The 26124-nt window shown below is 35.9% G+C and overlaps 1 protein-coding gene across 4 annotated transcripts in view; it reads right to left on the bottom strand.

The window, feature by feature from the left end:
• The window catches only part of Tfb4 (transcription factor B4), a 171705-nt gene that overhangs the window by 18685 nt on the left and 126896 nt on the right, over positions 1-26124 (bottom strand). For all 4 annotated transcript variants that reach the window (XM_090413539.1, XM_090413538.1, XM_090413536.1 and 1 more), the window contains exons 9-11: positions 22511-22579; positions 6913-7048; positions 6745-6781 (exon numbers count right to left, since the gene is read on the bottom strand). In XM_090413539.1, the coding sequence (XP_090269665.1) occupies positions 6745-6781; positions 6913-7048; positions 22511-22579 (242 nt within the window). The remainder of the gene's footprint in view (positions 1-6744; positions 6782-6912; positions 7049-22510; positions 22580-26124) is intronic.

Raw genomic sequence — 26124 nt, 5'->3', positions numbered from 1 at the left:
GATTATGATTCAAAGATGGAGCACAGCATAAAAATTACTCGCACAACAGAAGCTTTGGAACCTTTGCAGAATCTGTTTACTGAACTGAAGAGACAAAAACGGCAGCTTCCAATAACAATGTTTTTTTAAAAATGTCGACAAAGCTTCTACTATCGATGATCCTTAGCCGTCCACATCATTTTCTCAGTAGGCAAGCAAGCAGCCGACTGCCAAAGATTCGGAAGATGAATAAATACCGTATATGTCGGCGTATAAGATGACTCTCAAATACTACAGAAAACCCTTCGAAAGCATGGGTCGTCTTATATGGAGAGTATAAAAAGGGAAGCTTAATTTCTTGGATGAACATTTAGGTAGTTACAATATATTGTTATGTAAGAAAATAGGGAGTGTTTATAAACAAATCAGATTAATTTTTTGTTACATAAATTTATTTTAAATATTACAATAGATGTAAATCTTAAAAAACAAATAATAATTATTAACCTCAATTTTTATGTTAATTTTCTTCATCATCTGTTGAAAATAGTTCTTCAGATTCATTATTTAAATGATCGTCATATGGATCCCAGTTCGAATCCGGTGAATTGATTTTGTTTTCATTGTCATCAGTGTCCCACAACAGATCATCTTCTGTACCATCCATAAGATTAGAGATACCACACTTTTTAAATGATGTTATTACAGTCACTACTTTTACTTTATTCCATGCTTTGATCACAAAATTGCACAACATATCAAGTACTGCAGCACGCATAGATCCACCATTTGTAAATGCTCTTTCACCAGTCAACATCCAATTATTCCACACTTCTTGCATGTGATCCTTAAATGGTTTGTTCAAGTAGATGTCTGGTGGTTGCAATATAGAAGTTAAACTACCTAATATAAGAGCAATTTTTTTGTTATTTTTTTCTAGAAGACTTTTAGTATTCTCAGTTAAATGACTATGAAACATACCCCATACTAATAAACTGCATTTCTTCATTATAATGCCTGGTCGCGTGGTCCACACATTACTTATCCATAATTTCACATCATTTTCGTCCATCCATTCTTTTTCGTGAAAATGTACAAAAACACCTGAAGGAGATTTTATCTTAGGTTTAGTTTTACGTTTCAAGATGATCATTGGTTTTAACTTGGTTTCATTAGCCAAACATAATAATACAACCGTAAACCTTGTTTTTTCATGACCTGTACTTCGAACTAGCACACTCTTACTACCTTTAGACTCCTGTTTTATTGCTTATCATATTAAAGCTCATAAGAGTTTCATCCATATTTCCAATATCTGACAATAGAAATTTATGTTCTTGTTTAAACTGAATAATAAATTCAAGATCTGTTGGTAGTTCTTGAGCAATTTTCGTTTTTTGTGGTATTACCAGATTTTGTCTGCTGGCATGGTTAGCATATCCGCTCTCCAGCCAAAAGGCTGTGGGTTCGAATCCCGCGGTGGGCATGGATGTATGTGATTATCTGTGAAAATATTAGTGGTGGCAGTCGGCGGTAGATGGCGTTGGTGTAGATGATGAAGGTAGTTGCGGTTGGTGGAGAGTTGTAAAGTGGATGCCCTCCCTCGATGAGTCTTTGTACTCCCTGGAGGTGTTAAATAATAATAATAAAATTATTACACCATCCTGAAGTAGCTTGAAATTCTATACTTTCATCCGGATTCAATCTTGAACATTTTAGTGCATATGCTCTACTATCGTGGTTTGCTACTAACTGCGGGAGACGATGGAACCAAACCCCACAGATACAGGAGGCCTACTGTATTTAGTTTTATTATTATTATATTCAAACATGTATCTCCCATTTGTTATGGTCTTGTTTCTAAAGTGTACAATATTCTGCATTTATTTGCATGGGGTTCCCCACTTTCTCCTCTGTCCTTTTTTTTTTGGGGGGGGGGGGGGAGGCAAGTCGAGCTCCTTCCCCAATGAGGGATTAGGCATATATATTTTATGACTGTAAATCCATGTGTGTTCACAGGACTGGTTTGCATGTTCTGAGGGATGAAAAACCCGAGTGAAAAAAATACCCCTTACCTCCGTAGAAACTGGCTAACTCACCTTTACTTGAAAGAGACCAAATAAAGGTTCTTCATGTCAGAGACACGAATCAAACCCAGGTCTTTCTGACCAAAGGGCTTTGTCTATACTGACTGAGCTACAGAGGTGCTTATTCTGCCTTAATGCATCAATTAATGAAATGAAAGTATTTGTCATGGTACTGCAAGGAACACAGAGAAAGACAGAGACTAGATTATGCATTTTTTGGTTATTCTCACACTCACTGACTTCAAGGGTATCTGCCCGGGTACAACACAAATGCAATTAGCAGACATAATACACTGTCTCATAACCACAGTTATTTTGGTCATAAATCCAAAACAACCCCCCACCCCTCACAGAATAGCTTAGTTTCATCGATTTTACATTTCCACATATACACTGAACAATGTTTCTCAAAACACATAACTAAATCCATTTAAGTGCAATCCATCAGTGTCATATAAGTTCTTCCATCCATGAAATTCAGTTTTATAATCTACAAAAGACACCATTTCTTCTGACCATGCACTGACTCACTTGCAATCATGGTCCTCCACTTCAACACCACTATCTAGAGTGGTAGCAGACTCAATCTTTACTCTCTTACTCTTCTTTTCATGTATCCAAAAACTTTCATATCTTCTCTCATGCCATTCTTTTCACCTTTTGCCATGATTCTCCACTCTGTTATTGGACATTTTACTCACCAGACACAATTTGCACTCACTCTGAAAACACCGTCTACATGTTTGCTCATCGAATCATGTTTTCCTTCTACAAATCTTCCTTTTTCATAATAAATAAATTTCAGAAACACTGCAACAAATTTGCTCAAATTAAACTCCCTTGACAAAGATATCTTTGATATCATCATTCTATTATGCATCCAGCCAAGCCAACAACATGTAGTATACAACAATATAAAGTATACAACTTTTTCATTCTCTTCAACATCATCATCATGATCAAATTCCTGCCATGTACCCTCAAGGGGGTGTACAGGATATGATAGTACATGAAAAAAATTACATCATTACTGCCTATCTACAATTTTCCTGCAAATCACTCTGTTACTTGTCAAGACTCCAACATTATCAAATCTTATATTTCTATCGTCTAAGGCACTTTGTACCATATAAATCCACCTATATCTTGGTCTTCCTCTGAGTCGTTTTGCTGCCAACCTGGCAGAGAAAACTTGTTTTGCTAATCTTTCCTCGCTCATTCTGTTTAAGTGACCATACCACCAGAGATTAGCTCTGGTAATACATTCCTCGATGCTGACAACGTCAAGTTCTTTCCTAATATCCTCATTTTTAATATGATATTGCCATTAATGCCATCTGTTCACGCCTCTAATCTTTCTCAGGACTGTCACATCTGCGGTCTCTAGTCTTTGGTCAAGTGCTTTACTTCTGACCCAGCTCTCAGAACCATAAGTTAAAACTGGTTTGAACACTGTCTTTGTATACAGCTAATTTAGTGTTCCGACTAATTTCTCTCTTATTCCACATGAACTTATTCAATTGACTTCCCACCATTCCAGCTTTGCTGATTCTGTTGTCTATTTCTATATTTAATTTACCATCTTCACTAAAAATCGTGACTAAGTAGCTGAAATGTTTAACTTGTTCCACAGGTTCTCCATTCACAACACAGTTGACATTTTCAATGATTCTGCCTATTTTCATTGTCTTTGTCTTTTTATTGCTGATCTTCATATGACATCTATTACAACAGTTATTCAATTTAGTCAGGAAATCTTGCAAACTTGTAGTGGATTTATTTAGAAGTATAACATCATCCGAATAAAGCAAAGAGCTGACATCAACATCTCCAATTTTGATATCATGTTTAATACCACTTTCCTTCATAATGTGATCCATATAGATAATGAATAACAGAGGGGATAATGTACATCCTTGTCTCACACCAGATTTAATATTAAACCATTTTCTTGTACTTCCTTCAATTCTAACTGCTGACTTACAACTCAAATAAAGACTAAGTATTGGTCGATATAATGCCCCATTGACACCATATAACTCTAGCGTATTATTGAATAGCTTCTCTCTTGGCACCTTATCATATGCCTTTTCCAAATCGACAAAACTTAAATACAGATCTTTGTTATATTCCCATGCTTTCTCGACTATTTGTCGTAAAGTAAAGATCTGATCCTGACAGCCTCTGTTTGGCCTGAATCCAGCTTGTTCTTCACCAAGCTTTTCTTCCACAATTCTTCTCAACCGTTTCTCAAGTATACTTGCATAGATCTTGCCAGGAACACTCAGTAGGGAAATACCTCTGTAATTCTCACATTCAGTTTTATTTCCCTTTTTATATTTGGGTACTATGAGAGCTCTACTCCAATCATCGGGAATTTGTCCCTCTGTCCAGGCTTTCTGAACTATGCAGTGCAGCCACTGTAAGACTCTTATACCACCATACTTCAGCATTTCTGGTCGAATATCATCTACTCCAGCTGCCTTTCCACGTTTCAAGCCTTTGATGGCTTTTTCTTATATTTTCTTATATGGATATGTATTCCTGCCTGCATGCCTGGTCAGTGTTTTTTACCACTGTGCTGTCGTCACTGCTTGTTTCATTTAGCAGTTTTTCAAAGTAATTACTCCATACTTCAAGGATATCTTTTTCTCCCATTTTCATGTCACCTTTATCATCTCTAACTCCTTTTACAGCACTCTTTCCTCCATTCCTAAGCTTCTTCAACAACCTCCAGAATATTTTGCCACCTTCTTGATATTTATTTTCTATATTCTTGCCAAAGTCCACCCATGACTTTTGTTTAGCTATTTTTACGCAGTATTTAGCATTCTTGCATTTGTCTCTGTATTCTCTAAGAGCACAAGCTGACTTATTTGACAGGAACGAATTCTCTTTTGTTTCCTTTTTGGTTTTGCTTCTCCCATTACAGTTTCATTTCTTTTTTTTTTTGTGTGCTTCATATACTCAACTTTATATAGGGTTTCCTTTGTGTTATGTTCTCAATGCAGTGTTTTTTTGTTAATTCCTCAATATACTCATGGTATATATATATATATATATATATATATATATATATATATATATATATATGAATGTTTGTAACAACAAAAACGGTTGTTTTTGTTGTCAGCAAACATTTTCTTAATATATATTTGACAAATAAGGAAAAAAAAAAAAAACTAACCTGTTTCCTGAAAGATTCAAACCCGGAGTATATCCAAACAGATATACTCCAATTATTTGTGAATAATGATTTTTTTCTGATTTAAATTTTATGCTAAGTTATAGACTGTCAGAGAGGACACAGGTTTCTAATTTGACCTATCCTTGAGGATAGGTCAAATTAGAAACCTAAGTAATAAAAAGAATTGGGAAAACCTTTCTAGACAGAAAATCATGCACACCTTTTCAGAATGCATCTCATAAACTGATGTTAGTAATAATGAAATATAGATTAAGTGAGTTACATCTAGACAGTTGCATACCATCAGATATGGTTCACACTAAACATTGTTTTTTCCATCACATTTATTAAAGATATTGTAACAAAGTATCCAGTAAGTGCATGCATTGTATGCTTGAGGCTGGTACTATGTTGGGTTTCTCACAATAAACACAAGATGATAGGTAAAAATAAGTTGGTCTAAGATCATGTAATTATCCTATTGTGGGAAATATTCTGCACTGGGATATGCTGCCCAGAATATGGTGGTGGTGTGTATCTTGCAGTGAAAATAACTGTTTCCAATAACTGCCTACTGAAGGATAACAATGCAGTATGATGTGCAGTTTTAGATCTCCATCATTTCATCAAGGAAAAAAGAACCAAGCATGAGTGTGGTTATAATGTCACACACACAAACAACACAATAAAACTAAAGGACTGGATTGGTGCCATGCAGTTAACACTATTTGACAGCATGTACTGGCTTCATCTGCTCAGGGCACAATTGGCAAATTACAGACAACTCCCAGGGATTACATGAACAGCGAGTTATTGCAGATAACTTGCTACAGCGAATTTTCTTTATAAGTGTACAGTACCTCTGCAACTTGTTGAGATTTTTCAGAAGTATAGCAAAAAAGCAAGTCAGTATTACAGTGGATTTGCTGTGGTGAGTCAACTGTATTAGTTGACTCAACACTGTTTTTTCCACTCGTGTTGAGAAACTCCAGAAGAAAATAACAGAAAGATATTTTTCTCAAAGAGAGTGACTTAATGTTTTTTCTTTAAAAAGCTGAAGAACAATCAGAAGACTGTTCTTCATCATGAATACAGGAGGCTCAGCTGGAACCAATGCATTATACATAAAATTGGACTCAGTCTGACATTTAATTAATGCACTGCTCATTCAGTTTAACAGAACAAGTTTCTTAAATTTGAAATGATAAAGGTCCTGGTAAGAATGTGTGTGCACTTTGCTCTGAACATAGGTGTATTAAAATGCCATTTTTTTATTTATTTATCTTTTTTTTTTTTTAAACCCATGATGCATGCTAGACTTGGTAACCCTCTCTAGGTACTGCATAGCAGGTAATGTAGCAATTTAAGGGTTCAGTAATACTGCCTCCAAGTAACATAGCACCTGATTCATTAATACAATGTTAGATGTAGCTACAAAAGAAACAGAAGTCTAATTTTTAAAATAAACATTAGTGGTAAAAATATACTTACTGGCATGTGGAACAGATAGGACTAAATGAACAGAATACTGAAAGGAAAAAAAAAAAATATATATATATATACACACATACATATATATATATTAAAAAAAAGTACTAATGATATAAATATCATTAATAAATAGTAATACCAATTACCTTTAAAAGTAGTAATACTTACTAGAAAGACAAACAGAACATACATAACCAATCTCAATCAAGTTTCTGTGACAAAAACAAGCTGCTCTATAATCAACATGCACTCTGGCAGGGAGGATCATTTCATTTCTGGTTTTTGCATCAGGAAGAAAAACCCACTGCGCAAAAAGATATTAAAAAAAAAAGAGGCTAATAAGAATATATATACTAAACTCAGTTATATACTGACTCACTTTCTCATACTTTACTCATCATATACAGTCAAACCCTCACTAAAGTAAATATTATAGAAACTTAAATACTATAACCAATTACTAAAAAAATTGTTGCCAAAGCTAAAATTAACACTTTGAACATGTTGACTGTGCAAGAAGAGAAAAATAAAAACTTCAGAGTGGACTCAAGAAACTAGAGGATGTCCTAGAAGAAGAAGAAAACCAGGAAGTCTGAAGATGCCCAGTAAATACAGAGAAAGTACAAAGAAACAAATTTATGTGCAGTTAAAAATCAAAGGAAGACATTTGAAAGAATACAGATGAGAAATATTAAGAAAGAGGCAAATATAAATATTCTGGAGGGTAACGAAAAAGAAATGGAGGAAAGAAGTATTGTTGTTGTTTTGGAAATGTGCAAAACTAAGACTGAGAACAGTGTATCGTCTGTGAATTGCATGTGTTTTCATAGGACATTTGGCTGTTTTTGCAGCATGCAAAACCCAAGCTTCAAGAGGGGGAAAAAAAGTCATCTCCATATCTGACCAGCTGACTCACCTTCAACTGAAAAGTCTTTGAAGATTCTACACATATCCTAGACAGGATTCAAAAGTAGGTTTTACCAACCAAAGGATAATGTCAATACCGCTTAAGCTATGGAAGCTCTATAATATAGTAATAAATAGCTCAGGCAAGTGCAATTTCCACAACCTCCTATCTGAAAAGAATAAGGAATGTAAAAAATTCTTATTTATTGAAAAAAATTCACTAGAAGAATACAAAGTAACGAGTAAAACAGCAATCATTAATCAAACATAAGTTTTTCCAAAACTTCACTTCTTCAGATATTTCCTCGAGTTTTTTTGCTGAACATATGAGCATCAAATATTTTCATCCAGTACAGAAAGAAAGTACAAATATACAAAGACAAGTAAAATCTTCATTAGACATTTTATTATACCATGTGCTGAGAGAATAATTTGATAGAAAACTCTAAATAAGCAACACAGGATGAACATTTAGAATAAAAGACTGTTAGTAAAATCAGTTTTTCTAAATAAAGAATTTGTTTCTTTATAGGAATATATTTTCCAGCATTTTTCAACAAAAAAGTACATGGAAACTACTTTTTATTTTCTCAACTAGTTTGGTGAACCAGTTGAGAAACTAGTTTTGTTTCACTTCAATCAGGATAGGTACATGAATAAAAAACTAGAAAACAAGTAATAACAGTTAACAACGCTAGTAATTTGAACAAGATTAAACAATGGAAAGCATGCATTCACTATTATGCTGACTGCTGGTTCGTGGGTTGCTGTTTATGACTGGTAGATATGAATATGTCACGATGAATTAATGAAAACCAAACTTAATGTAAAATCAACTCTTGTTTTAGATTAGTTGTATTTGTGGTTTACTACATAGGACAGACACGTATGCTGATCGGAACAGTTCAAAGACACCGAGAATAAATGAAGAGAAATCAGGACTGGCAGATATGAATATGTCACGATGAATTAATGAAAACCAAACTTAATGTAAAATCAACTCTTGTTTTAGATTAGTTGTATTTGTGGTTTACTACATAGGACAGACAAGTATGCTGATCGGAACAGTTCAAAGACACCGAGAATAAATGAAGAGAAATCAGGACTTGCAGCATAACACTAGAAACAAAACATTAAGTAGCATGGAAACAAACAAAAATGCATCAAGTTTGGTCTTCATTAATCCATAATGACACATCCATATCTGGAAGTAGTATACGTATACAGCAACCAATGACCAAACAGCTAGCATAATAGTGAATGCATGCTTTCCATTGTGTAATCATCTTCAAATATTTTTGCTAGAGTTGTTAACTGTTATTAATCTCGTTTTCTAGTTCTTTTTTTTTAGTTTATTCATGTAATTATAGTGATGAAGTGAAATGAAAGAATTTTCATGAAACTAGTCGAGAAAATAGTTTCTAGGTGATTTTATTTTATTTTTTAGAGGAAAAATACTGGAAAACATTCCTAGAATGTTCTCCATAGCAGCTTACGCAACAAAATTAGTTTCTTTTGAATGAAGCTTCTTATGAAATGATTACAGGAGCATTTGACTTCTGTTCTCTTTAATTGCTATTTAAACTTCAATAACACTGTAAGGCTATCAATTTAACATCTACATATGAAACTACAAATCTATAAAGAAAGAATTTTCTCCTTAATCTTTGTAAATTATCATCATGATCACTATCAAAATACTGATATGTACCCTAATTGAGCATACAGGATACTACCATTGTATTATACAATGTTTACATTATTATTATTAATTTCCATCAACAAATTATCCTTCAAATTAATTTGTAATCCGTCAGGACTCCAATAATGCCAAGTCTTATATTCTGGTCTTCTAGAAACCTCTAACTGCATCAATTCACACAGATCTTGTTCATGATAGCAATGTAAAGGTCCTTCCTAATATCTTCTTTTTTTTTAAATTAATATGATACTGCCACCATCTGTTCTGTTTCTGTTCTCCTGATACAGATACTCGTGATCTTTTTACAGTCATTATTCATGTTGGAATGAAGAAATTCATTCATTACTCTGTTATCATGGATTTTAAATAGAGTCCAGAGGAATGTAAGAAAATATAAGACTGCTTAAGTGGCTAGAGAAACTATCTTCATTTACAGCTTACACTGAAGCACAACACATACAAAACTATCATTAAACAGGAAAACTCACCAGCTGCACCTTCTGTTCATCTGTGATCTCATTTCTTTCTCTAAACCAGATTTTAGTATTGCAACATCCACCTAAAGATGAAGATGACTTCCTAACATCATTCTTCTAATATAACTCCTGCAATGATGACCAGGGCAAATCACTTTGTTTACTTGGAACATCAGAAGAATCTTGAATACTCTAGATACCAACAAAGACTTCTGACTGATGATATCCCACCAATTATTCTTAAGAGATGTGCTACTGAACCATCACCTGTTCTGAATTAATTCCCTACACTTACACTACACTTAGTTTTCTCCTTATCTGTGATACTACTCAACTTACCAGTCAAGACCAGACTTTGCCTCTTAGAATGACTCAGTCTTAGCCTTTCCTGGCATAATCATATACATCATCTTCGGGTTCCAAAAAACTTGATCATCACTACTATCAAAATACTGTTATGTACAAATCAGCATACATTCTTTTTCAATTAAGACTCCGCTTTTCATCTGACCAGAGCCTTACCCTATACAAATTCTAGAAAAATCTGCCCAATCCTACAATACTTTCATATTTTGAGTGGTGCACCTAAAACTTCTCTAAAAACTCTTGATGCCATTCAGAAGAGAGAGAGACTCAAGTGAATTAACAATCCTTTTCTCATGCTCTCATCATAATTATCATCAAATTCCTGACATGCACCCTCAAAGGGTGTACAGGATATCATAGTACTGCATGAAAAATTTACATCATTACTAACTTCCTATCTACAATTTTCCTCCAACTCAGTCTGCTACTTGTCAAGACTCCAATGTTATCAGATCTTATATTTCTATCATCTAAGGCACTTTGTACCATATCAATCCACCTATATCTTGGTCTTCCTCTGGGTCGTTTTGCTTCTTCAACAACCTCCAGAATATCTTACCACCGTCTTGATATTTATTTTCTATGTTCTTGCCAAAGTCCTCCCATGACTTTTGTTTAGCTAGTTTTACACAGTGTTTAGCTTTCTTACATTTGTCTCTGTATTCTCAAAGAGCACAAGCAGACTTATTTGCCAGTAACTTATGATATGCTTTCTTCTTTTCCTTCACTGCCTCTTTAACTTCCTGTGTCCACCATAGAGTTCTGATTTTTCTATCCTTGCACACAACTTCATCACATGCCTCTCTGGCTGAATCAATCAGGGTTTTCTTCAAGGCTTGCCACTGAATCTCCAAGGTTTCGTTCCTGTTCTCAGACTCTTTCATTTTTTTCTTCAATAATCTTTGTGTATTTTAGTCTACAGTTCACATCTGAGAGCTGCTCAACTTTTATTTGCTTTAAAACTTTATTTTCAATATGAAATTCAATTTTATCCTGCTCAAGACTAAATAGTGATCGCTTCCAATTTCAAATCCTCTGTACACTCTGGTGTCCTGCACCAGGGAGAAAACATCACTATCAATAATAACATAGTCAATGAGATTTTTTTATTCCTTGCCTCTTCTCTCCATGTGAATTTGTGCACATTTTTATTTTGGAACATTGAGTTAGTAATAACCAGTCCATATCCTGAGCAGAAATCCAACAGGTATTTTCCTTTAATATTAGCTTTGCTTTTTTCTCCAAATTTTCCCAAAATATTTTTGTCATCATCATCATCATCATCATCAAATTCCTGCCATGTACCCTCAAGGGGTGTACAGGATATGACAGTACTACATGAAAAAATTACATCATTACTAACTTCCTATCTACAATTTTCCTCCAAATCAGTCTGGCACTTGTCAAGACTCCAACATTATCAGATCTTATATTTCTATCGTCTAAGGCACTTTGTACCGTATCAATCCACCTATATCTTGGTCTTCCTCTGGGTCGTTTTCCTGCCAACCTGGCAGAGAACACTTGTTTTGCTAATCTTTCCTCTCCCATTCTATTTAAGTGACCATACCATCTGAGATTAGCTCTGCTAACGCATTCCTGGATGCTGACAATGTCAAGTTCTTTCCTAATATCCTCATTTTTAATATGATATTGCCATTGATGCCATCTGTTCATGCCTCTAATCTTTCTCAGGACTCTCATATCTGCGGTCTCTAGTCTTTGGTCAAGTGTTTTACTTCTGACCCAGCTCTCAGATCCATAAGTTAAAATTGGTTTGAACACAGTCTTGTATACAGCTAATTTAGTGTTCCGACTAATTTCTTTCTTATTCCATATGAATTTATTCAATTGACTTCCCACGATACCAGCTTTGCTGATTCTGTTGTCTATTTCTATATTTAGTTTACCATCTTCAGTAAAAATTGTGCCTAAGTAGCTGAAATGTTTTACTTGTTCCACAGGTTCTCCATTCACAACACAGTTGACATTTTCAATGATTCTGCCTATTTTCATTGTCTTTGTCTTTTTATTGCTGACCTTCATACCATATCTATTACAACAGCTATTCAATTTAGTCAGAGAATCTTGCAGACTTGTAGCGGATTTATTTAGAAGTATAACATCATCCGCATAAAGCAAAGAGCTGACATTAACATCTCCAATTTTGATATCAGGTTTAATACCACATTCCTTCATAATGTGATCCATATAGATAATGAATAACAGAGGGGATAATGTACATCCTTGTCTCACACCAGATTTAACATTAAACCATCTTCCCATACTTCCTTCAATTCTAACTGCTGACTCACAACTCAAATAAAGACTAAGTATTGCTTGATATAATGCCCCATTGACACCATATAACTGCAGCGTATTGAATAGCTTCTCTCTTGGCACCTTGTCATATGCCTTTTCCAAATCGACAAAACTTAAATACAGATCTTTGTTATATTCCCATGCTTTCTCGACTATTTGTCGTAAAGTGAATATCTGATCCTGACAGCCTCTATTTGGCCTGAATCCAGCTTGTTCTTCACCAAGCTTTTCTTCCACAATTCTTCTCAACCGTTTCTCAAGTATACTTGCATAGATCTTGCCAGGAACACTCAGTAGGGAAATACCTCTGTAATTCTCACATTCAGTTTTATTTCCCTTTTTATATATGGGTACTATGAGAGCTCTACTCCAATCATCGGGAATTTGTCCCTCTGTCCAGGCTTTCTGAACTATGCAGTGCAGCCACTGTAAGACTCTTATACCACCATACTTCAGCATTTCTGGTCGAATATCATCTACCCCTGCTACCTTTCCACATTTCAAGCCTTTGATGGCTTTTTCTACTTCAAGTATGGATATGTATTCCTGACTGCATGCCTGGTCAGTGTTTTTTATCACTGTGCTGTCATCACCGCTTGTTTCATTTAGCAGTTTTTCAAAGTAATTACTCCATACTTCAAGGATATCTTTTCCTCCTGTTTTCATGTCACCTTTATCATCTCTAATTCCTTTTACAGCACTCTTTCCTCCATTCCTAAGCTTCTTCAACAACCTCCAGAATATTTTGCCACCTTCTTGATATTTATTTTCTATATTCTTGCCAAAGTCCTCCCATGACTTTTGTTTAGCTAGTTTTACACACTGTTTAGCTTTCTTACATTTGTCTCTGTATTCTGTAAGAGTAAAAGCTGACTTATTTGCCAGGAACTTTTGATATGCTTTCTTCTTTTCCTTCACTGCCTCTTTAACTTCCTGTGTCCACCAGGAGGTTCTGATTTTTTTATCCTTGCACACAACCTCACCACATGCCTCTCTGGCAGAATCAATCAATGTTTCCTTCAGAGTTTGCCACTGAATCTCCAAGGTTTGATTCCTGTTCTCAAACTCTTTCATTTTCTTTTCAATAATATTTCTGTATTTTAGTCTACAGTTCACATCTGAGAGCTGCTCAACTTTTATTCGCTTTAAGACTTTCTTACATGTTATTCTTTTCAATATGAAATTCAATTTTATCCTGCTCAAGACTAAATAGTGATCACTTCCAATTTCAAATCCTCTGTACACTCTGGTGTCCTGCACCAGGGAGAAAACATCACTATCAACAATAACATAGTCAATGAGAGTTTTCTTATTCCTAGCCTCTTCTCTCCATGTGAATTTGTGCACATTTTTATGTTGGAACATGGTGTTAGTAATAACCAGTCCATGTCCTGAGCAGAAATCCAACAGATATTTGCCATTATTATTAGCTTTGCTCTTTTCTCCAAATTTTCCCAAAATATTTTTGTATGTCTCACAATCATTTCCTACTCTACTATTTAGATCCCCAACAAGGACCAACTTTTCCTTTTTCATTGTGTCAGTTGCTTTTTCTAAAGCCTCAAAAAATTCCTCCACTTCTACCTTAGTAGAACCTTCTGTGGGACCATAGGCACAAATAAGTCTCATTGTCCAGTTCCCCATTCTCATATTTGCCCACATTACTCTACTTGAGACTGACTGCCATTCAAGAAGATTAGCCTCGTATTTTGTGTTGAATACTATGGCTACTCCTTCTTTTCCTTGATTGTCATTGCCTGAATATAACATTTTGTATTTATTGCTCAGAAAGATCTCACCAGTTTTGGTCTTTTTTGTTTCAGTCACCCCTATTATGTCGATCTGGTACTTATCTAATTCCTCAGCTAGCTCCATTTCTTTGCCATTCAGGCTTCTTACGTTGATAGTACCGATCTTTAACTCTGGTGATGTTGAGTTGGGGTTTGTTTTCAGATTTGTTCCAGTAGCTGACTTTTCGCTGTTCGCCCTGGTTCCCTGGCGAAAACAACGGGGGCCTTGTTTAACCGGGCGACGCCCCAGCCGGCATGAAATTTTGTCATGTTGTACCATCATTTTTTTATTTTGGTTTAACCAATAAGAATACAATTTGGTCGGCTAAATCCCAAATTGCCAGCCCATCCTCGTTCGTTCAGTATCAAAGTAGATACCCAACAGGGTGCACCACGAGAAGGTGAGGATTGGACATTAGGTCAGCAGCCCTGGTCGGTTCTCCGCATTCCTTTAAAGGCTATGTGGAGGTCTCCTCTCAGTTATACAGCTTTGACCCTTAAGCACCCCCTGTCTGACAATCATTTCCTACTCTGCTGTTTAGATCCCCAACAAGGACCAAACTTTTTCTTTTTCATTGTGTCAGTTGCTTTTTCTAATGCATCAAAAAAATTCCTCCATTTCTACCTTAGTAGAACCTTCTGTGGGACCATAGGCACAAATAAGTCTCATTGTCCAATTCCCCATTCTGATATTTGCCCACATCACTCTACTTGAGATTGTATGCCATTCAAGAAGATTAGCCTCGTATTTTGTGCTGAATACTATGGCTACTCCTTCTTTTCCTTGATTTTCATAGCCTGAATAAAACATTTTTGTATTTATTGCTCAGAAAGATCTCACCAGTTTTTGTCTTTTTTTTGTTTCAGTCATCCCTATTATGTCGATCTGGTACTTATCTAATTCCATGGTAGCTCCATTTCTTTGCTATTCAGGCTTCTTATGTTGATAGTACCAATCTTTAACTCTGGTGATGTTGAGTTGGGGTGTGCTTTCAGATTTGTTCCAGTAACTGGCTTTTCGCTGTTCACCCTGATTCCCTGGTGAAAACAACAGGGGCCTTGTTTAACCAGGTGATGCCCCAGTCGGCATAAAATGTTGAACCATCATTTTCTATATTGGTTTAAGCCAATAAGAATACAATTTGGTCGGCTAAATCCCAAACTGCCAGTCCATCCTCGTTCGTTCAGTATCCAGTAGATATTCAACAGGGTGCACCATGAGAAGGTGAAGATTGGACATTAGGTCAGAAGCTTTGGTCGGTTCTCCGCATTCATTTAAAGGCTATGTGGAGGTCTCCTCTCAGTTATATAGTTTTGACCCTTATGCACCCCTCTCATGCTCTCTTCAGCCACTAATTCACAGATGATCAGTTTCCACATTATGTCACTTCTCAGATATTTCTGTGGGCACAGTTTGGCAGAACTAGCATCTCATCATGCCTTCTGCTAAGCCTACAATATACACAACAGCTGTCAAACATCCTTTTCAGCTGAACTGCTTACTGACCAAACCAGCTTCCCATTCACCTTTCACTTAGTTCTGTGAAAGTCTCCATTCATTCTTTACCAAAGACCTTCCGACTCTTCAAGTAGTATACAAACATATTACTTTGCTCTTGATCTCACACAGCATTTATTTGCTAAATGGCCTTGCAGTGTGTGTGGAAATGATATATATATATATATATATATATATATATATATATATATATATATATATATATATATATATACACACCCTCTGTCCAAAAAGAAACCTTCTTACACCATGCCCATCTTCAATTCTGCTGATGTTGAATTTGAGTATGTTCCAGCAGTTGACCTTTCAATATTCACTCTGGTTCCCAGAAGAAAATAGTGGGAACTTTGTTTAACCGAGTAACATTGGATAACATTCTATCATTTTATACCATCATTTTTCTTTTTGCTTAAGCCAATAGAAAAGACAATTTGTCAGCTCAATCCAAACTTGTTAGCCCATCCTTATTTGTTTAGTATCCTAGTAGATATCAAGTAATTAGGTGCACCACAAGTAGGTGAGGAATGGGCATTGGGTTCAGAAGCCAAGGTCAGTTCTTTGCATTCCTTAAAGATCTAAGTTGAGGTCTCCTCTGTTACCTAGCTTTGATCTTTAGTGCAACCTCCAAATGCAAAATTATTGTATCAACAAATCTTACTTTTAATGGTTAATTCCTAGAAACTTCCTTTTTGTGTTCTCTACGTTGAATGTTTTTATTTTCTTTGCATCAGTTTTCTGCTGTTTCTGTAAGTACTAAAGTCAACACACCTACAAACACAATGGCACACAACACTAACAAGTCAGATTGCTGGTAACATATCACCAATGCACAATAAACAGCCTCAGATTAGTTCTGCTGGCATTTCTGAATGCTAATGGTGCTGATTACTTTTCTAATATTTTCATTTCTAAAATGATTCTTCTAATGATGTCATCAGTTCATTTCCCTAATCCTCCTTAGAACTCTCATATCAGTTTCTATACTTTGATTAGCTTCTTTATTTCTAATTAAACTCTCAGATCTACAAGGTTAAAATCGTTTTTTATACTGATAGTTTGGCATTCTAACTCATTTTCTCTTATCTGCATAATTTCATTCAATAGTTATTCAGTTTAGTTAGAGTGTTGAAGATGGAGCAGATTTAGAAATATAACATCACATGCATAACGTGCCAAAGTTTAATAACTCTAATTTTGATATTAGAATTAATGTTACTTGCCTGTATAAATATTAGTGACTCATACAGATGATGAATAACAGTTCATGATGATAATGTGGGCAAATATCAGAATGGAGAATTGGACAATGAGACTTATTTGTGCCTATGGTCCCACAGAAGGTTCTACTAAGGTACAAGTGGAGGAATTTTTTGATGCTTTAGAGAAAGCAACTGACACAGTGAAAAAGGAAAAGTTTGGTTCTTGTTTGGGGATCTAAATAGCAGAGGAGGAAATGATTGTCAGACATGCAAAAATATTTAGGGAAAATTTGGAGAAAAGAGCAAAGGTAATAATAATGGCAAATACCTGTTGGATTTCTGCTCAGGACATGGACTAGTTATTACTAACACCATGTTCCAACATAAAAATGTGCACAAATTCACATGGAGAGAAGAGGCAAGGAATAAGAAAACTCTCATTGACTATGTTATTGTTGATAGTGATGTTTTCTCCCTGGTGCAGGGCACCAGAGTGTACAGAGGATTTGAAATTGGAAGCGATCACTATTTAGTCTTGAGCAGGATAAAATTGAATTTCATATTGAAAAGAATAACATGCAAGAAAGTTTTAAAGCAAATAAAAGTTGAGCAGCTCTCAGATGTGAACTGTAGACAAAAATACACAAAGATTATTGAAGAAAAAATGAAAGAGTTTGAGAACAGGAACCAAACCTTGGAGATTCAGTGGCAAGCGTTGAAGAAAACCCTGATCGATTCAGCCAGAGAGGCATGTGGTGAGGTTGTGTGCAAGGATAGAAAAATCAGAACTCCATTGTGGACACAGGAAGTTAAAGTGGCAGTGAAGAAAAAGAAGAAAGCATATCAAAAGTTACTGGCAAAGAAGTCTGCTTGTGCTCTTCGAGAACATAGAGACAAATGTAAGAAAGTAAACACTGTGTAAAACTAACTAAATAAAAGTCATGGGAGGACTTTGGCAAGAACATAGAAAATAAATATCAAGAAGGTAGTAAGATATTCTGCAGGTTGTTGAAGAAGCTTAGGAATGGAGGAAAGAGTGCTGTAAAAGGAGCTAGAGATGATAAAGGTGACATGAAAATGGGAGAAAAAGATATCCTTGAAGTGTGGAGTAATTACTTTGAAAGACTGCTAAATGAAACAAGCAGTGATAGCACAGTGGTAAAAAACACTCAACAGGCATACATATCCATACTTGAAGTAGAAAAAGCCATCAAAGGCTTGAAATGTGGAAAGGCAGCAGCAGTAGATGATATTCAACCAGAAATGCTGAAGTATGGTGGTATAAAAGTCTTTCAGTGGCTGCACTGCATAGTTCAGAAAGCCTGGACAGAGGGACTAATTCCTGATGATTGGAGTAGAGCTCTAATAGTACCCATATATAAAAAGGGAAATAAAACTGAATGTGAGAATTACAGAGGTATTTCCCTACTGAGTGTTCCTGGCAAGATCTGATAAAGTGAAGATCTGATCCTGACAGCCTCTATTTGACCTGAATCCAGCTTGTTCTTCGCCAAGCTTTTCTTCCACAATTCTTCTCAAGTATAGGCTGTCAGGATCAGATCTTCACTTTACAACAAATAGTTGAGAAAGCATGGGAATATAACAAAGATGTATATTTAAGTTTTTTCAATATGGAAAAGGCATATGACAATGTGCCAAGAGAGAAGCTATTCAATACGCTACAGTTATATAGTGTCAATGGGGCATTATATCAAGCAATACTTAGTCTTTATTTGAGTTGTAAGTCAGCAGATAGAATTGAAGGAAGTATAGGAAGATGGTTTAATGTTAAATCTGGTGTGAGACATGGATGTACATTATCCCCTCTGTTATTCATTATCTATATGGATCACATTATGAAGGAAAGTGGTATTAAACATGATATCAGCATTGGAGATGTTAATGTCAGCTCTTTGCTTTATGAAGATGATGTTATACTTCTTCTAAATAAATCCGTTACAAGTTTGCAAGATTCTCTTACTAAATTGAATAACTGTTGTAATAGATATGGCATGAAGGTCAGCAATAAAAAGACAATGAAAATAGGTAGAATCATTAAAAATGTCAACTGTGTTGTGAACGGAGAACCTGTGGAACAAGTAAAACATTTCAGCTACTTAGGCATGATTTTTAGTGAAGATGGTAAATTAAATATGGAAATAGACAACAGAGTCAACAAAGCTGGTATGGTAGGAAATCAGCTGAATAAATTCATATGGGATAAGAGAGAAATTAGTCGGAACACTAAATTTGCTGTATACAAGACAGTGTTGAAACCAGTTTTTACTTACGGAGAGCTGGGTCAAGAAGTAAAACACTTGACCAAAGACCACAGATATGAGAGTACTGAGAAAGATTAGAGGCATGAACAGATGGCATTAATGGAAATATCATATTAAAAACGAGGATATTAGAAAAGAACTAGACATTGTCAGCATCCAGGAATGCATTAGCAGAGCTAATAAAAACACTTGTTTTGCTAATCTTTCCTCTCCCATTCACTTAAACAGAATGGGAGAGGAAAGATTAGCAAAACAAGTGTTCTCTGCCAGGTTGGCAGGAAAACGACCCAGAGGAAGACCAAGATATAGGTGGATTGATATGGTACAAAGTGCCTTAGATGATAGAAATATAAGATCTGTTGGAGTCTTGACAAGTAGCAAACTGATTTGGAGGAAAATTGTAGATAGGAAGTTAGTAATGATGCAGATTTTTCATGTAGTACTATCATATCCTGTACACCTCTTGAGGGTACATGTCGGGAATTTGATGATGATGATAAATTTTTATGATTTCTTGATATGTGTCTTACCAAAAAATCTAGCCCTGACAATCCCTACTCAATATTATTATTATTGCATGGGCACCTCCATGGAGTACTCACTCACTTGGGAGACTCAAACTATCAACACAACATCCATCATACCTCTCCTTCAAGCTGTTAACACCGAAAGCACTCACAACTCTGACTCATGCAACTAGTTCCATTCATTCACCAATCTCCAAGTGAAAAATCTATCCCTCACACCATTGCTAATCACATGCTTACAAAATTTTCAGGGATGACCTCTTGCTATGCCCCTCTAGCCAAGTGCTGAAACATTTCTCCATCAATCCTATAGAATCCTTTAAGTAACTTAAATATTTCTATCATAGCCTCCCCTTTTTCATCTGTCAACCAACTTTTGCAACCCAAAAACCATCAATCTATCCTCATAGGAAGCATTCCACAGACCACTCATCATCTTCACCACTTCCTCATCCCAAAGAATCCCAGGTGTGGTCACATGAAGGCTTTATAGAGAGGAAGGACAACTCTTCTATCTCTGCTTGTTAGGGTGTTCTTCAATAACAAAGTAAACCTGTAAGCTACCTGACTACTTTAGCAATATGCCATCTAAACTTCAACTCTCTAACTACTACTATTCTCAAATCCCCGACTTCATCCTGGAGTACAATTCCCTCAATATGGTCCACAGCTTATAATCTTTGTATCCCAAATGCAAACCATTACACTTTTCACATTAAACTGCCATTTGTTTTGCCCATGCTGCCAGCATATTTAAATCATCCGGCAAGCTCTCTACATCACCTTGATTAACTATTAACCTACTCAACTTTGCATCATCAGCAAACAACTGAATATCTCCCTTCAAATTATTTCCTACATCATTTACGTAGGCTGTTCAATAAGTAATAAGACTATATTTATACAGAAAACAGATTATCTTTAATCGTCATCATTTACATGGTCTTTTTCGAAGTAACTACCGTGAGACGTGATGCATTTGTCCCAACGTTGCGTCCACTTCTTAAACACATGTGAAAGTCCGTTTTTTGAGAGTTCTTTCAAAATCACCTCTGCAGCTTTTACACATGCTTTGTTGCTTTCGAAATGGCAGCCTCTTAGTGGTTTCTTGAGCTGAGGAAACAGCCAGAAATCGCACAGTGCGAGATCAGGACTGTATGGAGAGTATGGTAGGATATCTGTGTTGTTCTTCTGCAAAACGTCCACTACACAACCAGCAATATGTGGCCTTGCATTATCGTGGTGCAGTAAGAAGCCATTCCTCAGCGATGGACGCTTCCTTTTGACGTGTTTGATGATAATCGCTGCTGTGATGATCATTGTCTCTGAGATGGACGTTGAAGGTCTTCCCTAACGTTCAAGATCTTCCACACTTTGCCTTCCTTCCTTAAAAGTTTTATGCCAGCGAAAAACATTTGCCCTCTACATTGCTTCATCGTGGAAAGCTTCGCGTATCATGTTAAAAGTGTCCAATGCCGATTTTTGCAAACGCACACAAAATTTAATTGCATAACGCTGTTCCAAGGATGCTTCCATTTCGAAAACTGGTCGCACCTTGTAGGTGCCGAAACAAGCTTGCGCTTAGTCACGTGACACTCTGGCACATCAGCCCGCATGTGCCATCTATCAACCTCTTTTGTTAATACAGACAGCAACATTTCTTTATTCCACAGAAATTAATATTGTGATAAGTGGTTTTGCTACAGTAAAATTAGTCTTATTACTTATTGAAAACAGCCCACGTACATATCAATTAAGCAGCAGTGGTCCAAGCAGAACCCTACAGAACACCACTAGTCACCTGCCTCCTCGATTCTGCTCCTGCACATAAACTTAATGGACAAAACATTAGAGATAGGGGTGATGGGAAGTTGATACTGGCATCTCCTGTGCAGAGTGAAACATACCCAAACCAAATACAGACCGTAAATAGGCATACAGGATACTTATTTCACAGGATGTTGTTTTTGTTGCCTATTTGCAGTGAATTCAAGGCATTGCAATCTGTAAGAATCAAAACAGCATCTATGTTCAATTACTGTTTCTGAATTTGAAAATGTTTATGGAATATTTATGCTATGATCCTTTTTATATGGTATTAACAATATGTAGATATAATGTCCAGAGCAGTTGATACAGAAGAAAACAATGGTGTTTCTAATAGCATTGTCTATGGGTGAATATTTCAGTAATCAATGATTCTCTTGTGAATATCTGCACAACAATAAATGCTGGCAATGACATTAAATACAATAACTGTAAATTAAAAAAAAAAAATTGTTTAATTTGTTTTTACACTTTTACATAAGCAAAAGGAATACTAAAGTCTCAATATTAAACAACTAATACAAATGGGCTCTAGATGTTTCTAAAACTACCCAATAACTCCTTTACCATATGAAAAAAGAAAGCAATCAGAATATGTTTATATAAAAATATATAAAACAGAACAAAACCTGTAATTTGGTTAAACAAACAAAAATACTGATGAATTCACTTTGATTAAAATTCTTTCTAATAGAAGTCTTTTCATTAACTAAATATTTAAAATTCTGGCAGCAACCATTTACATTATACTTAATCACCAGAAGTATAAGGAACGGTTTCAAAGTAACTATTTTCACAGCAATTTATCTGAATTCAACTGCACACCTGATTCCAATTCAATTAGACTCACCAATAAGTATTGTAGGAAAGCAGCAGTGTTAGAAATCTTGAGATATATACCTCCTGTCATATCACAACCCTGAAAACAACATAATTCAAAATAAGTGACATTAATAAAATGTTTTAATCACCACTTAAGTATTGTTATTTTCTAAGTTAAGTAAGTGAAATATATGATCATCCAATATCGCAAACTCACAGGAATCACAGAAGTGGGTTGTTATAATATGTAATTCCCATGGCAAATTTCTTTTAGCATAGCATTATACTTGGAGGACTGTGGACTTCTCAGTATCCATTTGGTATAGTGAGAGCTGAGTGTATATCTTTAACAAAGCATGAAACTGTATTACTAATAAAACCCATTTACTGCTTGTTTTGTATAAATTTATGTTTTGTGATATAGAAGAAGAAGAAGAAAGTAAGGATTGTGAATCTGCCTCGGTATGACAGGAGTGAATTTAGAAAAAAGGTCATGATGACTGAGAATGAGAAGATTGTGCATTAGGAATGGTGTACAGTTGATAGACATATGGAATAAATTTCATGGGCAGAGGACTTGTATATGCCTGATGAACTGCATTTAAATGATGTTTGGAAAGACGGTTGTTCAGATTAAGGTTGGAAGTACAAAGTCAGGGAAACTAGATGTATTAGGCGTTGCAGTTAAATGTAAGTTCAGGCACCCCTGGGATAAATTAGTGCATACAGAAATGCTTATATAATGGTGCAGTTTCACAGGTTTCAAATCCAAATGGGTTGGTGATGACATCACACAAGGATAACTATGGTAAAAGGAGATGTTGAAATGCAAGTACATGAATGCCCGAAATAAAGGAAAGTTTTTGGCATTGGTCAGCTTAGGCCTGGCCAAAAATTACAGGCATTAGTAAGACATGGTTGACAGAAAATTGTATAGTTAGAGGAAGAGAATGGAAAGGGTATTGTATTTTCAGGGAGAATGGATGGAATAGGACAGGAGGTGGGGATATTGCTGATGATATATGAAGAACACTATCAAAAAATTAAAACATAAAGAGGATTTTAGGTCTGGGGGAAAGGGTTCATTTGAGGCTATATGGTGTAATATAAAAGCCAATGGGACAAAATATATTGTTGATTGCTGCTATAGACAGGGGAGGGTCCACAGGAAGATGGGAATGGCATGTACAGGCAACTTAGCACAATAAGTGCAGACCGAGCAATTATTATGGGAGAGTGGACACAATTTGGAGGAAGGAAAGGGGACATAACAAGATGGAAGTAGAATTCATACAGTTGTTAAGGAATAATTACCTGAACAGGTATGTCATCAGAAGATGTACTCATAATCAAGGCAGACACTCTGCCTCAATCAGAGTGACCATGCAGTCTTGTTGTGGAATGTTGCTAAATGTCAAACATCAGAAGTGCATGGGAAGTGGTCAGAGATTGTTTGAGAGAAGCAGTATGAGGCTGCATACTGCATAATTAAATAAATTGGCATTATGAGCAAAAGGATGATTATTGTTAATTTAATGTTGCAAAATGTAAAGTTGGGCTGAAAAGGTTACACACTGTGTATCACACTGATTGTGCTAGAGGTCAGGAGGATAAACCAAGTGGGAATTAAGTGGGTGAGTAGAGATATAAAGCAAGAACTGCAAAAAACTTTGGAGGGAATATAAAGAAAAGGTAATCAGCATGCTCATGAGCAGTACAAAGTGCAAGCAAGAAGGGTCACTAGCTTGGGTAAGAAAGGACAAATCAGATTATGAGAGAAAATTAATTAAGCATGCCAAAGTAAACTCAAAAGTATTTTCGTTATGTGGCAAGTAAGAGGAAAAATGACTATAGTAGGGTGACTTTAAACAATTCTCATGCTAGGAAGGTGACAGAGGCAAAAGAAATAGTTCAGTTGTTGAGTTATCACTTTGCAAAGGTGTATCATCCAGATGAAGATTTGACAGTTGTAGATGTGGGAACTGAGGTAGATGAACAGGAGTCACTTAGCATGTTGAAAAATATCAATGTGAATACAGCAGTGGGACTGGATGGCATGTCATGTTGTGTGGTACATGAATGTGCAAGAGAATTGGTAGTGACACTAATGAAATTGCTCAACTCAGCTCTGGGAAGGTTCGAGTGGAAAGAAGCTAAGATAGTTCCATTACATCAAGGTGGCTCCAAGACAGAAGTAGAAAATTACAGACCATGTAATATATCTGGAGTGATTGTTAAAATATTGGAAAAGTTGGTTAAAGGTAAAATCCAGAAATGGGTCAATAGGAATACAACATTCTATGGTAGGTAGCAATGATTTTGTAAAAGGCAGGTTCTATTAGTAATTGACTTGCATTTTATAATGCAGTGGCATCAGAATTAGATAAGGGAAATGGCTACACCATGATACTGCTGGACTTTGCAAAGGCATTTCACAGAATACCATATGGCAAAACTATTACAAAAGTTGGAGCAAATGGGAATGGATATGAAGCTGGTAGTATAGATAGTGGGGTGGCAAAAAGACAAACACCAGAGAGTGAGAGAGAGTAGTATATGGTGGAGTGGAATCTAGGACAATGAGGATAACTAGTGGAGTACCTCAGGGTTCTGTATTAGGGCCAATACTCTTTAATTTGTATATCAATGATATAGTCAAAGATTTAAGGGGGAGGGGGATATTCAGTTGTTTGCTGATGATGCAAAACTGAAGAGGGCAATAGTGGATAAAGGTAATGTAGATATCCTGTAGGATGATTTAAATAAATTGACATTATGAGCAAAGGATGATTATTGTTAATTTAATGTTACAAAATGTAAAGTTATGCACATTGGGTTGAAAAGGTTACATACTGTGTATCACACAGATTGTATTAGACTGCAGGAAATTGATAAGGATAAACAGACAATAGGACTTGGGGGAAAATGGTGGACAGAGTTGAAGTTCAGACAATAGGTTAAGTGATCTCTTTTGGATGAAAGAACTTTGTGGAATGTTGAGTTTAAAAAGAAGATTTGTATGGCAGAACATTCATTCCCATTTTCAACTGCAAGTTAGGCTCAATGGCCTCTAATAGACAAATAAACTAGCATCCCTGAAACCTTATGTTCTAATAGGGCCGTTAATCCTATCTGCAAGTGTGCTGTTGCATGTTTTCTTCTGCTTTGTCTGTTTTGCTAGATGAAAAACCTTGTTACCTCCGTATGAGCCTGGCTAACTCACCTTCAGTTGAAAAACCCCAATGGAAGTTATTCATATCCTAGGGGATATAAATCCAAGTTTTTCAACCAAACAGCATCAACAAAAGCAACTTAGCCATGGAGGCTGCCTGAGAGCTACAAACTAATACTGCATTGCATTCAGACCTGTAGTGGACTGTATCACCAGTCCACTATCCAAGAAAGAAACTATCAGTTACATCTGAACTATACCTAAGCCTGGAGGGAAGTCTTTTTTTCATTTAACATGTTCGTGCTGGGCAGTGTCTGCATGTCAGTAAACCACCAGTGGGAACTTGCTTTAACATATGTATGCCTCTTCTGTGTTGGAAGGTCACATTTTCACATGCTTATATGGCATGTTAGTTGTAACTTTTTCAGTAGAATTTATTTGTAAAATTAGCATTTGTGAAGTGTCTTGAT

This window comes from Typopeltis vanoorti, chromosome 24, assembly GCF_054136105.1.
Source record: "Typopeltis vanoorti isolate ZY-2024b chromosome 24, IOZ_Tvanoo_1.0, whole genome shotgun sequence".
Classification (NCBI taxonomy): Eukaryota; Metazoa; Arthropoda; class Arachnida; order Uropygi; family Thelyphonidae; genus Typopeltis; species Typopeltis vanoorti.
The sequence above is the reverse complement of the archived record's forward strand: the minus strand, read 5'-3'. Positions and strand labels throughout refer to the sequence as shown.